This window comes from Chiroxiphia lanceolata, chromosome 3 (genome assembly GCF_009829145.1).
Source record: "Chiroxiphia lanceolata isolate bChiLan1 chromosome 3, bChiLan1.pri, whole genome shotgun sequence".
Lineage (NCBI taxonomy): Eukaryota > Metazoa > Chordata > Aves > Passeriformes > Pipridae > Chiroxiphia > Chiroxiphia lanceolata.
Window position 1 is genome coordinate 26,285,305 of NC_045639.1, and position 14,930 is coordinate 26,300,234.

General features: G+C 34.4%; 1 protein-coding gene across 1 annotated transcript in view; it reads right to left on the reverse strand.

Annotated features, from left to right (window-relative positions):
• LRPPRC (leucine rich pentatricopeptide repeat containing) overlaps positions 1-14,930 on the reverse strand; it is an 86,645-nt gene that overhangs the window by 26,682 nt on the left and 45,033 nt on the right. Inside the window, exons 24-25 of the mRNA XM_032683288.1 lie at positions 11,823-11,947; positions 11,177-11,283 (exon numbers count right to left, since the gene is read on the reverse strand). Of these exons, the coding sequence (XP_032539179.1) occupies positions 11,177-11,283; positions 11,823-11,947 (232 nt within the window). The remainder of the gene's footprint in view (positions 1-11,176; positions 11,284-11,822; positions 11,948-14,930) is intronic.

The window sequence follows — 14,930 nt, forward strand, 5'->3', positions numbered from 1 at the left end:
TTCCAAGGAAATGTCTTTTCACCCCTACAGAGAAACATGTTTTGACTCTTGAAGTCTTTTACCTGTTAATATTATAAGAAATCTCTACTGTTTAAATGTGAAGTGTAACTTCCAAAATTTTAATGCTACTTTGCATAGAAGAGGCAATTTGAATAAAAAGCTCTGAGAAATATTAAGTCTCAGTTCAAAAACAGTGGAAACATTACCATTGAAAAGGCAATTTACCAATGCCCTTAAATACAAATACTTTCCTTTTCCCATATTCTCCAATTGCAGAATTATTACCGTTGCATCTTTCTGAAATAATTCAGCATACACCAGAAAACCAGCATACAAAACTTCAATCAAAACTGTTAAAATTTGCTAAATACATAAGAAACAGTGTTCTGCAGAGTAAATCTTAGGTCATATAATCCTGCCCATCACCCAAACCATTTTATGCAGTCATTGTGAGGTTTTGCAAAAAATAGGACACTAACTCCACAGATCCTCAACATGGAGCATCTCTATGTGTTTAGCTGTACTAAAAAATAGTCTCCACCCAAGAGGTTACATGCTTTTTTCCCAATTGATTGTTTGTTCAGTTTTGTCCTCCCCACAGTTATTTATATTTATAGGTACCTGTTCAGTGTTTTTTAAGATATACAAGCAGTTTCACATAAAATATGCTTAAAACTAAGTAAAGAGTTAACATCTTACACAACAGGCTCTTGATACACAACAGGCTCTTGAAAATGAAAAAGAAAAAAGTATGTTGCCTGCATTTGTAGCTAATCCTCTTTAGGACATGGTAAAATTCAAATGCTGAATTCACTTACAACTTCCAATATCATTGCTGATCCGAATGCCAATGAACTCAACAGCTCCAAACCTACAAACTTTTTATAGTAAATCCTTTTCTGTTCAGAAATGATTGATGTGTCTGTCACTACAAGGACAGCTGAGTTATACAACAGATATCCTTGTGTTTCATTTTGAAATTGAGAAGTGTTTTCACATACTGCAGGTCTCAATCATCAAAAGAACATCTAGGTCAGATTAACTAAATCTCCAGGGCTTGCCTGATAGTCCATATTTGTAGCTTATCCCTTACAATCTTAGGGAATTTTAAACATTGCATTTAGCAACAAGCAGTCTTTCTACAATACAGTAGACTAAAATACAGAACAAAAAATGCATGTAATAAAACAAAAAAATTAGGAAAAACTGTTACTCTAATTACTCTTCCAAATTCCCATTTACAATTTTGATCTTGCTTGTTTCAATGGACTTAAAAAAAAAAAAAAACCTGTTACTGAGTCTTAAAGTATTTTTGTGGGTTTTGCTTTTTGTTTTTTCCTTTTGAGATTCTCAAGCAATTCATACAGCATCTAAACTAAACATGGAGGCTTTCTGGTTTTTACATTCTCTTAGAATATAAAACAGTTTTACTGTACCAAACCAAAGCTTGTTATCCTCTCCCTAACACACTGAATATAGGAGAATACAAAATGGCAGAAAACACAGCAGTACTTTCCCTTCAGTGCTCTTCCACTCTCCAACTACCCGAGGTTTAGTGGATCACAGTGTTTCTAATAAGTGGTTTCTTTTCCATGAGTTTTTCTGGATGCTCCTGGAACACCATAGATCTTTTGGCAAAGGGCTGCCTCCACTACTTTCTGCTGAAAACAACCGAAATGCTACCACTTTTTGTTTGTTTTCAGTCTAACTTCTACTAGCTTCATTGGAAACCTCCAGATTTTGCATTAGAAGATGATCCACAATTGATTTTTCTTTATCTTCTCAATTTCATATAATTTAATGGTAGTATTTAAATAATTCCCAGTTTCACTGTTCCTTCTCTAGGCTAAGCAGAACTCACCTACTTCATATCTCCTACAGAAACCAGTCCATACTCTTATCAACTTTGTTACTATCTTTCTGAGGTTCAGCTTAAACGTGGTGTGATTCTTGGGGCGTCCTGTGCAGGGCCAGGAGTTGGACTCAATGATCCTGATGGGTCCCTTCCAACTCAGCATATTCCACGTTTCTACAATAATTATACTACACTTATACCTATATCAATTTATTTACTGATTCTGTACCTTCACACACAGAAAGGAAAACTAGCCAGAAAGGGAAAAAATATGCTGCATCTTTGGAAGAGCTCTTGTCAAGCAGCACTCAAAAATCATGTAAATGCAATGATCCCAATGCTTTAAAAGCATTTGATTTGTTCTCCTCCTTCCTAGAACCAGTCGCTTCAGACAGGTGATTGAAGGAGTCCAATCGCCACATTTTCTGTACTAACATTTTTATTTGAGGTAATTTCTACCTCTTATAGCTGAAAGAAAACAGACTATCTGCGAAAATACTGACCTGTCAGAGAGGAATCTATTAGATGTTTTTCTAGATTTTTAGATAATGATAGAAACATTCAAATTCTGTTTACATTAGCAATCTGTAACTGTTACAGCCAAAAGAGCAACAGTACTTTTTTACTTTCAAAAAAACTCTTCTAACAAAAAAGTTAAATAATTTACAGAAGACACACAGAAATATTTGTTTACTTCTCTCTACTTGCCTAAACCAAACTTTTTCTCTTTACACACAAAACTTACTTAGAGAGAAAACCCACAAGAGGCAACTTACAGACCAGAAACCCTATATCTTGTTCAAAAAGATGACTTTCGGGAAACTAGGAGCTGAATCCATCCCCTAACAGTGCCACTTTTGCTCCAGTTGGCTTAGGTTGCATAATTATTTGAAAGCCAGCAGAAGCATTTTTTCATTTGGCATATACATGACACGAGATGGAAGACTTCTCTTTTAACATTCCAATACTGCACTCTCACAAATTACTACCGTGCACTGTTTGGCAAAATAACTCTTACATATACCGGTCAACTTACTCTGGCCCTTCTTCATGTAACTTCACTGTGAATAACACACCAATTCCAACCATTAGAGTTTAACTCTGACCTCCTTAACTAATTTATGTTTTCTTCAAAATCCCTGTATTTTCTCAGCAAAGTTCATTCTTTTCTTAGGGAAACAGTTCTACTATAATCACCAATTCAAACATATTGGAAGCAAACAGCCAAATTGCACTTTTTAATGATATTCTTTGGAAGGCTAGATCCATTCATTCCTCTCTTTGCAGTTGAAAAAGTCAGTAATACTAAGAGACAGCTAATGCTGCTGAAGGAAGAAGAACATTTCATGAAGAGTTACATCAACAGCCATAACAGACTTATGCTACCAGTACCAGAACCAGTTACTGAGATTTAAATGCCAAAGCAATGTCTTGCAAGAAAATGCATTACTTCTTGGAACAGACAGCCTTGAACAGACAGCTATAAGAACTGATGTATGTCATTTCTAACAGCTCTCCCTAACATAAGCATCAGTGAAAACAGAACATTTGATGGGAAGTTCTTAATTTAAAGGCAGATTTTTCCCTGATTCCACAAAAATGCCTATGAAAATCTCAAAAATTCCAGGCAGCTTCAACAAAGCCGGGGATATTCTTGCATGGCAGTTTACTTGAACAAAGTTTTTTACAACATAAACACTGTATGTTTTGCTTGAATCTTCCCCTTTGTTAAAACTCTCAGCAAAAGTCTTCACTTCTACTAAGCAGTATGTGTACTTCTTAATCAGAAGTTAGAAGAACACACAGGTACAAAATTCCTATACCTTATGTAGCCATCTTAGTCTAGTCCTAGATAAGATGGAATTATGCTACTCTTTTGTTATGTTTTTTCCTCTTATTAAACACTCCTTCACCTTCAAATAGCAATGCATTAGTTTTCAAAAAATACACATTAAAACATTTATTTTTTAAAAAAATAATCTTCGAGTTCATACGCATGAAAGTATACTGCTTTGTTCTATTTCTCACATTATAAAATTTATAGCAAAATATAAGTGAAGTATCATAGTGGGATACACAGAAAAAGAGAGAGTTGGTTATCAGCTCTGAACATACCAAATAATATGCAATAGTCCAGAAGTTTACCGAAGATCCAGCTTTGGAGATGGAGGGATCTATATAATCTATGCATCAAAAAGCAACTTTCTGGTTGCAATCATATCAGCTCTCTAATAAACTATTTTAGTTCCCTTCTAGTTCAGCTTTTCTTTAAGTTTTGTACTATCAGGATGACATAAGAGCTACAGCTGTATATGGCTGGCAATGGAAGCAGTACTTTTTCTAGAAGTTCATTTCCCACTTTGAAAGAAGTTTAGTTGTCATGGATTTAAAAAATGGTTTCTTCGATGACAGCATAGAAAGATCCCTCACTCACTTTACTCTTTAAAAGAAAAAGAAAACCTTGCAAACTGTTCACAACCACAATGGGATTTCTCTAAAAAATTAATCATTCCTTTTGTTCTTTGTAAGCAATTTTGACCAGAAGCAAATATGACTAAACACACCACAAGCCCTGTAATATTGATGTCTTTGACAAGAAACTCATCTGAAATATCTGGACACTTGTTCAACTTTCTGGGCAAGGGCTAACTGTATGAAAGCCCGAATACAATTATAAATATACCTTCAATATAACTACTTTTCATGTTTGATGAGGGTAAGTACTTTAATGCAGTATTGAAGTATTAAAACTTATGAGTTGCTCCACTGCAAGTCATGCGTGTATTTGATATTTTATTTGCACTACCAGATATCTAATGAAAGACAAAGGGACACATGTCTACATACCTACACTCCTTAACTCTCCTGTTATGAATGATTAGATTTCAGGTTCATGCCCCTTTCCACCTATCCTACAATTACCCAAGATAGCAAACAGTCTAGTTCTATTACGTTAATTTTTACATAAAAAGAAGTAGTTCACAAAAAGAAAATACCAAGCTTACAGTCTCCAGTGGGAAAGTTTTTACTGTTTGTGGGGTTTTTTCCTGAAGTATGTATTTGCCTTAAAACTTCTGTCAGCTTCACAGTTCATTGACTTTACCAATACAATTAGTATCTGTTGAGTAAATACTCATGACTTAATTTATTTCACTTGAAAGAGACATATGTGCTACTTCATGTTAGGCAAACATTGAGAAAAATGTAAGGCAACTTGATTATTTTCCAAAACTAGTAAAATAAAAATAGGAAAGAGGTTTACAACTTAATCATTACTCATGACAACTGGGATTGATGTATGTTTAATCACTATTGGAATGTTCTACATTTACCAGTAAGATTTCCAAGATAAATTAGGCAGTGAAGTATTATTATTAGGCAATAAGAGATCTTCACAACAATAATCACACTGGAAGAAAAGGTGACATAAAAAACATGCAAAAACCCTGCTCAAAACAAAATCATCAAGAATATCCTAGACTCCAAACAGAGCAAAAATTTGCACTGGGTCTTGAAATGTGGTTTTATGTTGTATGATGAATGAAAAAAGCATTATAAATCTCTTCCTTCTAATAGAAAGTCCCTGGAGCTAAGAAAAGCAGCACAGCTCTTGCCATGATCCCACATTCTGAAGACATTACCCTCTCTCTTTCTGAAGGAATTTTTTCAGTAGTCATCTCCTTACCAAATTTACTTATTTGAAACATATTCCTTTTCTTGAAGAGAGCAATACTTAAGAACTTCTAAATAATGTGCACTGAACTAGTAAGCACCCTTTTTTTTATTTAACCCACATACGTGCATGGACACACAATCCAAGTTCACTAATGACTAACTCTATTGGAGTCTAGTTTCAGAAGGAGAAGTAATGCTTTTCTTGGGGTTCCAGGACTCAATAATAAGAAAAAAATTTTTTTTTTCTTGTAATTATAGGGTTTGTATGCCTAAAAGCTCTTCAGCCTTTTTCCTCCCTCTCAGTTGTATACAGTTACTCTAATAAAAGCTATTACACCCCCTACAAACTATCCCTAAATCTCAGACCACTGTTACACAAACATTTAAATTTTGTTTTAATCATCTCCACTCTTTTCTCAACAGGACCAAAAATAAGTCTTTGTAGGTAAATTCAGACACTAGATATAACCATCATTAAATTACACATAAACACCCCCCCCTAAATCCTGCTGTCACAAATCAAGAAAGCATCTTCTACTGATAGTTTATCTCCAGCATAAAATCAGCAAGACTCAATTTTATGATGTAGACTCTTAAAAAAAGCAATCTGGATGAAAGAAGGTTGTAATCTCTCAATATCAAGTAGAAATATTCTCATTGTTTTTATGGTAGATTAAATCCAATGGCAACTGGTATCTTGAGGTCTGCTGACACTGGATGTCACAATTCTTTGCTTAAATCTATTTACCTCCTAAATTAACCTGACATCTGTTGATAGATATATTCCTGTTCACTATACTCACCCAAACCAGTCCTTTTGTCAGGTCTCAGATTTCAGCAGCAAATGCCTTTTCCTGCATTTATTCACATCGGAACACATTTCATTGAACTATTTTACATTTGTCCCTCAATTCTTCACATAAATGTCTTGAGATATGTGGGATATGGTATGATATATTTAACTATTAAATATAAATGACATATTTAATATGAGAGCAGAAGATGAAGACAGTATCACACTTAATTAAAATCTGGTTAAAAGAATTCTGAAGCCATGCACTATCCCTTGTCATTTTCAAGGCAGGTTCCTCTAGTGGTAGCAAACTGTACAGGTTGATCTGAAAAATTTTGCCATAGAATTCTGAGATCTTTCCTTATATTCCAAGTACAGTAATCCTCTTAGCCTTCAATTCCAGTAAAACCAAAACCAGAGCAGAAACGAGAGCTTTTACTCTTTCATTGAAGTAACAAATTAACAGCTGATGTGATTTGATCTAGAAAGATTTCAAGAAGTTATCTCTCAGACAACACAAAGACAGTCCAACATTGCTACCAACCCATAGTTCCTGTTGGAGGAGTCCATAAGCACTCAACTAAAAATGCAAGTAAGCTGTTATCTTTCTAAATGTGGGCCTTATTTGGTGAAGTATTTCATATAAAGTGCAATGATTTTATCAATACAGTGCAGAAATGGATTTAACACCAGTTTTAAACCTTGCATACTTAGTCACAGGTGTGCAGTGTTCATTTCTACTCCATGAAAACATGGTTTAGACTTCTGCTAAGCAGATTTATAGACGAGTTTGCTTGAACCTCTGCTGCAAGACTGTTACAGCACTGAATGATATATAAATCTTCTAACTCTACCAGAAAGGGCCAAGAGTGGACATGGGCTTCATTACACATAGATTAAGCAAGTATTTTAATAGCTGCATCCAGCATGAATAAATGTATTCAACCATCATTCGTGTAACACAGCTGCAAATACAAGATCTTGGTGCAAAACTCAAGAGATTAAAAAAAAATTAAAACCGAATGAAAATGATGGACATCAACTGTACTTTAACTACTTCAGGAAGTGAAATCTTTAAACCTCCGTGCAGCATGAAAACAATAGAACAAAGTAACAGGTGACAGGAAGAGTAAACAAATTCCCCTAAGGTGGTGTAACATTTCCTTTTTCATTCCTACTCTCCTGGATGACCTTCAAATTAGTACAGCTCTTAACCACGAGCTCTATTAGGTTAATAAAGTGACAGTCAATAACTGAGTAAACACAAGGGATTTTCAATTGTCCAGTACTGCAATCAGGTAAGATTGGAGAGATCTGGGGGACTAGGGTCTAGAAAATTCTCTTATCATTTATACAGCAGACAAAGAATACTAGGTCAAGCAATTCTAGATTCTCTGATCTACTACCTGGAGCAAAAAATAATTACACAATATCTCCCTCCAGGAGGAAATTTGATTAAATACTTTTGAAGTAAGACAACATTCAGGCAAAGCAAATATTTTTCTAGAGGGTACTTTTCCCTTAATCCCATTCATTGAAAATCCATATCCCTTTCTTTTAGTCTACATTAGTTTTAATGTAGTTTATTTTAGTTAAAGCCAAAACACACTTAGTTTTCCCTCTTTTTCTTTTTTTTTAATGGAAAAAAAAAAATTCAAGGACAAAAGGCAATTAAGCTGCCTTTCCAAGCAAGGGAAAAATCCTAAGTAGCCAGGGCTAGATTTGATGACACAGAAGTCATACTATGCCAATCCAAGAGAAAGCAAGTTAGTATGTGACCTTGTGGTAAGACAGATAGATGTGCCAACTTTGTTTTGACAGGATCATCTTTGACGGACTCAAGACAAAAGCTCACTTATCAGTTGAACTGCACTTAAGAAGACTAAATCATGCATTGATGTACTACAGCACCCAGTGGTAGAACTTGTTTCCAGTGTAAAGCAAAATAGCATCTACCAGCACATCCATCTACCACAGCATGACTTCAAGGGTTCAGGAATCTCCAGGCACAGCTAGAATAAAATAGACTTACATTTCACAGAGCAGCCAAGGCTACCTTATTTGGAGCCATTGCCTCTGAGAGCACAGACTTTCAAAAGCTTAACAAGGCAGTCCAGCAGCGCTATCATACAAACTGTGATGCCTCAGAAACTGCATTTCCCCCCACAGTCTTCTCAATCACAGCTTCTCTTCCAGTCAGCATTGCTTCAGAAGACACTTGCACTGCCAAACTACTACATGCTTCAGTCTGGTTGTTCTAGCACTGGTCAGATGCATTCTTGGCCTCATCTCCTTTCTATTCCCCTTTCCTTCTTTTGTACTATCGTTCTCCACTTAGTCTTGCTGTTCTTCCAGCAAGGAGATGAGCCCCAAAGCTCTCAGCTTTCTTGCTATTTCCCAAAACACAAGTTTATATATATGCATTCACAATACATCTGTGGCCAGATAATGGAACATTCACAACTCTGACCTGATTTTTATAATCTCACTCAAATCTTACCCTTCTTTCTTTCCCAGTATTGCCACCCGCTCACATTTTACCAAAGATTTGAGATTTAAGAGTTATTTTCTCATTGCTAGGGCTTTGAGTTTCAAGGTTTTCAAAGCAGCACTTGTCACTAAATTCCACATAACCGCCTCAAGTACCTCTGATTTCTAAAAATAGTCAGAGCAAGCAGAGGCAGTGGTCTCCAGTGAGTAACACTCCATTTAAGCAACCATATCCTTTCAGGTTTTCATATCCTTAGCTCCTAAGGAAATTTTTTGCCAGCTTCATTACTACCCTTGTAGATACTCTTCATTAATTCCGCAGATACTTTCAAAACAAACAATATCATTAAAACCAAGTGACCGCCATAATCAGCAATATTTGATGAAAGTACATGCTGAAAGGTAATCTATGCAACAGCATCTGAAAAGCTTATTTCATAAGCAAAGAAAATAGAAAAACTATCTGAGATGACCATCAAGAGAAGTAATTTAGTAACAAAACCCACTGGACTAGAGAAAAGGATACACATACGCCCTGTACTCCATCTTCCGCATTACACTGATTAGGGCTTTGATTTCCCAATGAACAAAAAAGTAAATAGGAACTTCCCTAAGGTTTAAAACAATAAAATTTCCTTCTTCAGCAAATATAAATTTTAAGATTTCTACCCTCCCCTTGTGAAAAAAACTGCTTTGAAAATACTTCACATATTGTTATGTAACACAACCATATTGAAAATATAATGCATTATATAGTAATCGATTTTGTGCCACTTTATCCACTGGTAAAATACATTCATACTATTCCTAGCTAAATTCCTATACTACTAATAATTCCAGATTTTAAAACAGCTTTTCCTGAACAGCATATACAAAGCTATAATTCATACTTCGTAGAAGTTAGGTAAAAGTAAGAAAACCTACTTTAAATAGCTTAAAAGTCAGGAAAACTTCCATTTAATCTCCAGGTATTTGATGCTTAAGCATCTGTGGTTACTAAAACTTATGATCCATTACCAAATACTGAATATCTGCAAAGATAATTTGGTACCTATTAAGAGAATGACAAAAGTTTCAAAGCCCCGCAAATTTGATAACTTCCTTACTTTCCTATTCATGATTACTGAGCTCCAGACACCAATATAAATTTTGAGAAATTAAATGCCAGTATCAAAGAAAGAGCTGCTAAATCACGTGAAGTTACAGTTTTACTCATTTAGCTTTAATTTTACTTCCAAATCTCAGATTTTATCCTTTTACCTCCTATATGCTTTAATCACTGCAAAAAGAACTCAACTCCTCAGTATCATCTACTGTCAGATACTGATATTTTTTTTCTCCTTGTGTATTATGAGAATTTGTGCTCCAAAAAACCCTCTCAGAATAGAAATATCAATGCTTTAGCACTGTGCTTAGCAGTTTCCCTTCAGCCACAGCAGGACAGTATTGTTCCACCACAGACAAACAAGTAGATCTTCAGTTAAGATTTTTCAAATGCTAGAATTCTATTAGACAATTCAAGTAGGGATAACTGGTATTTCAAATACTCTAAGGGCAATTAGGAGAACAAGCATTCTTTGTCTTAGGAAAGAAAAGACAAAAAGAGTTGTGTATGCACATAATACAAAAACGTTGAGGACAAAGTATTACTTTTTCTGCAAGATGCCTCCTGCCATACATTAGCTGGAAAACTTATGCAGCATTTTAAAAACATACAACTGTGTTAAGAAGAAAAATAATCATAATCTGGACAGACTCTGCAGCTGCCCCTTTGACTTATCAATTTCAGTAAGCACAATTTCAATCAAGTCTAGATAAAATATACTAATCCTAAATAGACCAAGTTTGTCACCTACCACTTCCTATAAGCTGCTTACTATCCTGAAAAAGGGAGAGAGAGAAGAAATGCTAAATTAAATGCCAAACAGTAGCAGACAGCACTTGTTTGGCTGATTAACTTGTAGACAAGCATTACAAATAAATCTGAGCATGGTCTGCAGCAAATTAAATTCCAGTGCTTTTAAGAACAAAGAATTCCTTCGGAAAGAGGATTAGCAACTTTACACCCAGGAATGCCAGTTTAATTTAATTGTTCCACAATCCGATATTTAATATGCAAATATCATTTTGATATAAAAGAGCAAATTTGAAAAAGTGAGGAAACAATTTCAACATACAAGACAACTGTCTCTCTTCTGAACTGTAATTATACAAAATAAAGCTGGTCAAGGTTTTTTTATTACTGGAATTGAATTCTATTAACATGAATCAGAACAAGTCTAATTAAAGGTTAAAAACTTTAAATGTTTCTAATTAAGAGTCTAAATAGCTGCACGATTAGAGTACTATAGTTAAAATCCCACCTCAATGACCTTCCTGGCCTCTTTGTATTTTCCTGTTTGCAAGAAGGCAAAGAAGAGATCATAAAGAGCCATCATGTCACCATATTCTCTGCTTATAAAATCTGAAACTAAAGAGAAAATAAACCTTGTTAATTTACTAAACATATTGATGCATTTTAATATTTATGTCAGACATTCCTAATACCAATATTTTCCAAGTCTCAAAAAACTCCAAGAATAAGCTATAGGAAGATAAATTTTGAAACATACGGAATGATTACAACAAATGACACAATTTGTTGAAGCTTTGTGCTTGAGCATATTAAAAATGGTTTTGTTTATCTGCACTACATTTTGAACTACATTCAACAAAACAGACAAGACTACATATTGGCACACTCTGCTCATAGAAAATGAGGATATTAGGTTTCTGAAATGCACAACAATTTGAAAAACAGGTATGTTGCTTCAATGCTGTATTATACAAACATCAGAGTTGTTCTACATTTAAAATCATAATCAATTTCTTAATCTGAAGAAAAGTTATACATAAAAATGCAAACAATTTTTTTCTTTCATTTGAAAGAAATTATACACAAGTCCTGGAAGAAAAGCCTCCGGAAAACACTTCATACAACCAGACAGCATTTGACTACATGAAACTAACCCTTTTGTAGAAGATCAGCATCTCCTTTTTCTACCAGTCTACAGTAGATGTTATGAAGTTGAAGAATTTTACCATACTTCTTATAACAGTTGATTAAAGCTTCCAGAGCTGCAGGCATGTCATCCCTTGTGGAACAAAACAAAACAAGAATAAAAACAGACATTCTGATCAGAAGTAACACATGCTGAAGCCACTTTAATCTTTATAATGTCATAGAAAATTCATTTAGCAGTCTCTATATAATTCGAGTGTGTATTCTCCCCCTTGACTAGATAATTTTTGATTGCATGACCACTGTTCACTACAAAGGTGTAAATGGTCCTCATCATCAGACACACTTTATTTTTGAAGTAATATTCTTAAGTTCTGCTAGGTACTATCTTGACTAAACCCAAATTCCACGGAAATTTCACTTTTTGTTTCAGAGTTCTATTTTTCTTGCTTGTAATACTGTGCACGCTATATTATATCCAAATATCTCTGTTTAGACATTTTCAATTTCTAAGCTCTTTACAATTTTTCCACAGCATTATTGTTTCAATACAGATCTCCAGAATTAACTAAGATAACCACAGCTCTTTAGATTGCTTTATACTTGTTCTATGCCTTAACAGACTGGCTATAAATCATATGTTGACTTCCACTTCAACACAATGGAAGGGCTAACATTTTTCCATTCTACATGAAGGTCAGAGTGCAGTGGATATTTTCTGCTAAAAGTATAATTTTTGCAATTAATTCAACAATATATTAAGATATCAAAATGTATTTTATGCTGACCTAACCACACCACAGTATATATTCATGTACTAGTAAATCAGTGCAGAACATGCTGACTTCCTTAAATGCACTTACTCAGGAGCCTTTAGGCAGCAAGTGCAAGTAACACGTAATAGTTCCATTTTTGATACCCCAGCCCTTCGCTGAATTTTACCGTATGTATACATTATTAACACCTTCAGAAGTGTACACAGTTAAAATGCAAAACTGAAAAGTCATAGAAACAATCACATCTGGAACTTTTAACAACAAATATGAATTAATGTTCTATACTGTGCAACTGACAGTACTTAATCATCTGCTGCAGACCATTCTTCAAAGGATTACAACCCAGTCAAAACCAGAACAAAATAAAACAAAAAATCCACCTAAAACAAGAGAGAGAGAAAAAAATCTTTTTCTTTAAATATCACTTTACAGCAGCAGCTGAAGGCTATAATAAAACTAAATAATGATTTAACATTCCTGAAGTAACTTTATTATTGATCAACAGAACCTTATTGAAATAAGATATTATTGTTAAACAAGTCCAATTCAGATGTCCTCTCCTTACATCACATTTCTTGTGCAGCACAGATTTTGCTTTTTTCAAAGAATGAACTATCTAGACTACTATGTACTACTTCAATAATCTAGGTTAGTATTTCAAAAATTTTTAAGAGTAAAATACAGGAAGAATTAATTTTGTTCAGAAATGCTGGCATTCTTAAAAAGAACCTAAGATGATGGATTTCTACCTTATCCCCCTTACTGAGCCCTGTTTACAGTGCATCTTCTGGCACCCCATGGAGTCATTTGAATTTTTGTCATTTGGGGTGAAGACTAAATTACAGGTTAATTTCAAAACTGCAAGTAGATGTTTCAGGCTAGATTACTGTCATAAAAGAGAAATACTATGGTAGTTACCATAGTCAGATATAAAGATTTATGTAATCAGTATTTTTCTTCTGCTTTAGATGCAAGTTCAGTTAACATCTAAAAAAACCCAGTTTTACAGAAAACTACTCAATTTCTAGGGAGGCACAACAACATTTATACATTTAAATTAAAGTTTTCAGTGATAAATCTAGCTTTTCAGACTGATGCTCAAACAGCCATAGTATTATCTCGGCTGTATTCCTAAAGGATCAAAGTGACTGTTTTTAGGTCAAACCTATCAATAAATGAATGACTAATTGGAATGTCATTCAAACAGTAATACTAAGAGTTTTCTAGTCTCTAAATGTATACTTCTGAAGGCAATAATACTGCACACATAGAGAAAAAAAGTCAGCAAAGACCTGAGACAACAAAAATGGAAATATTGTACTTGTTACTGGTACTGCTCAGAGAGGCTGAATAAGTCTGTCTTTAAGGAGGTCGGTATCATATACACTGATTTACACACAATTGTTTTGAATCTATCAAAATCAGATATATTTGTTTAGTTGCATTTCATCAACCAACCAGTCACCCACAGCTTACTAGAAGACAGGGTTTATAAAACAGATACACGCTAAAACTGGCAAGAGACAAATATAAAACAACAAATGACGGAGAAGTTCAGACTCTACAAACAAATTGTTTGTATCACCACTGCAAAGGAAAAATGATCAAGCTTATGCTAGTACTTGAACTTGTACAATTTGTTCAACAGCGTGCAGTATTTTTTAATTGTCACAAACTGCATTTAATTCCAAGTACCAGCAGCTACTTTTGTAAGCAGTTTTTACAGTCCTGTTAGAAAACGAAAATCAGGAACTCACTGTAGGCTTCAAATTTCAAGTAGAGGTAACATTTTAGTGAGTTTCTTGTTACGGCTAACTTTAAAAAAATAGAACTGCACAAAAAACTGCATTAAAAGCCTGGTCCAAAATTACTATTCAATTAATACGGATCAAGTCAAAAAAGTAATAAAGCCCATACACTCATAGGCATGTTGGAAAAATCTGATTTCTGGTGTCAGTTTGGAATAAACAGTATTTAAAATGTGAACACAGATGATCCACGCTTCATTTTGAGTTGGTCAGATTACTACAGCTTTAAGTCACTCAAAAATACTATCTGTTCAGGACTAATACCTGTTCCACTTAAAGATTAGGTGTATTTTTCCAGTACATTGAAACTTGTTCTTTTAAAAACGAACATATACTGTTATTTTTGAATGACAGAAGGAGCCTCAGCCATCACTACATTATGCTTGGCCCTTATGCAGTCCCAGAAGAGTACTACTTTGGCTATTTTTCAGCTAAATTGATGCTCAGGTTAAGATATCAAGTTATTTGATTCTTTTGGTTTCTGTTTAGGAGGTTCATAAAGTCCCAAGATATGGGTCCAATTTTACAAAAT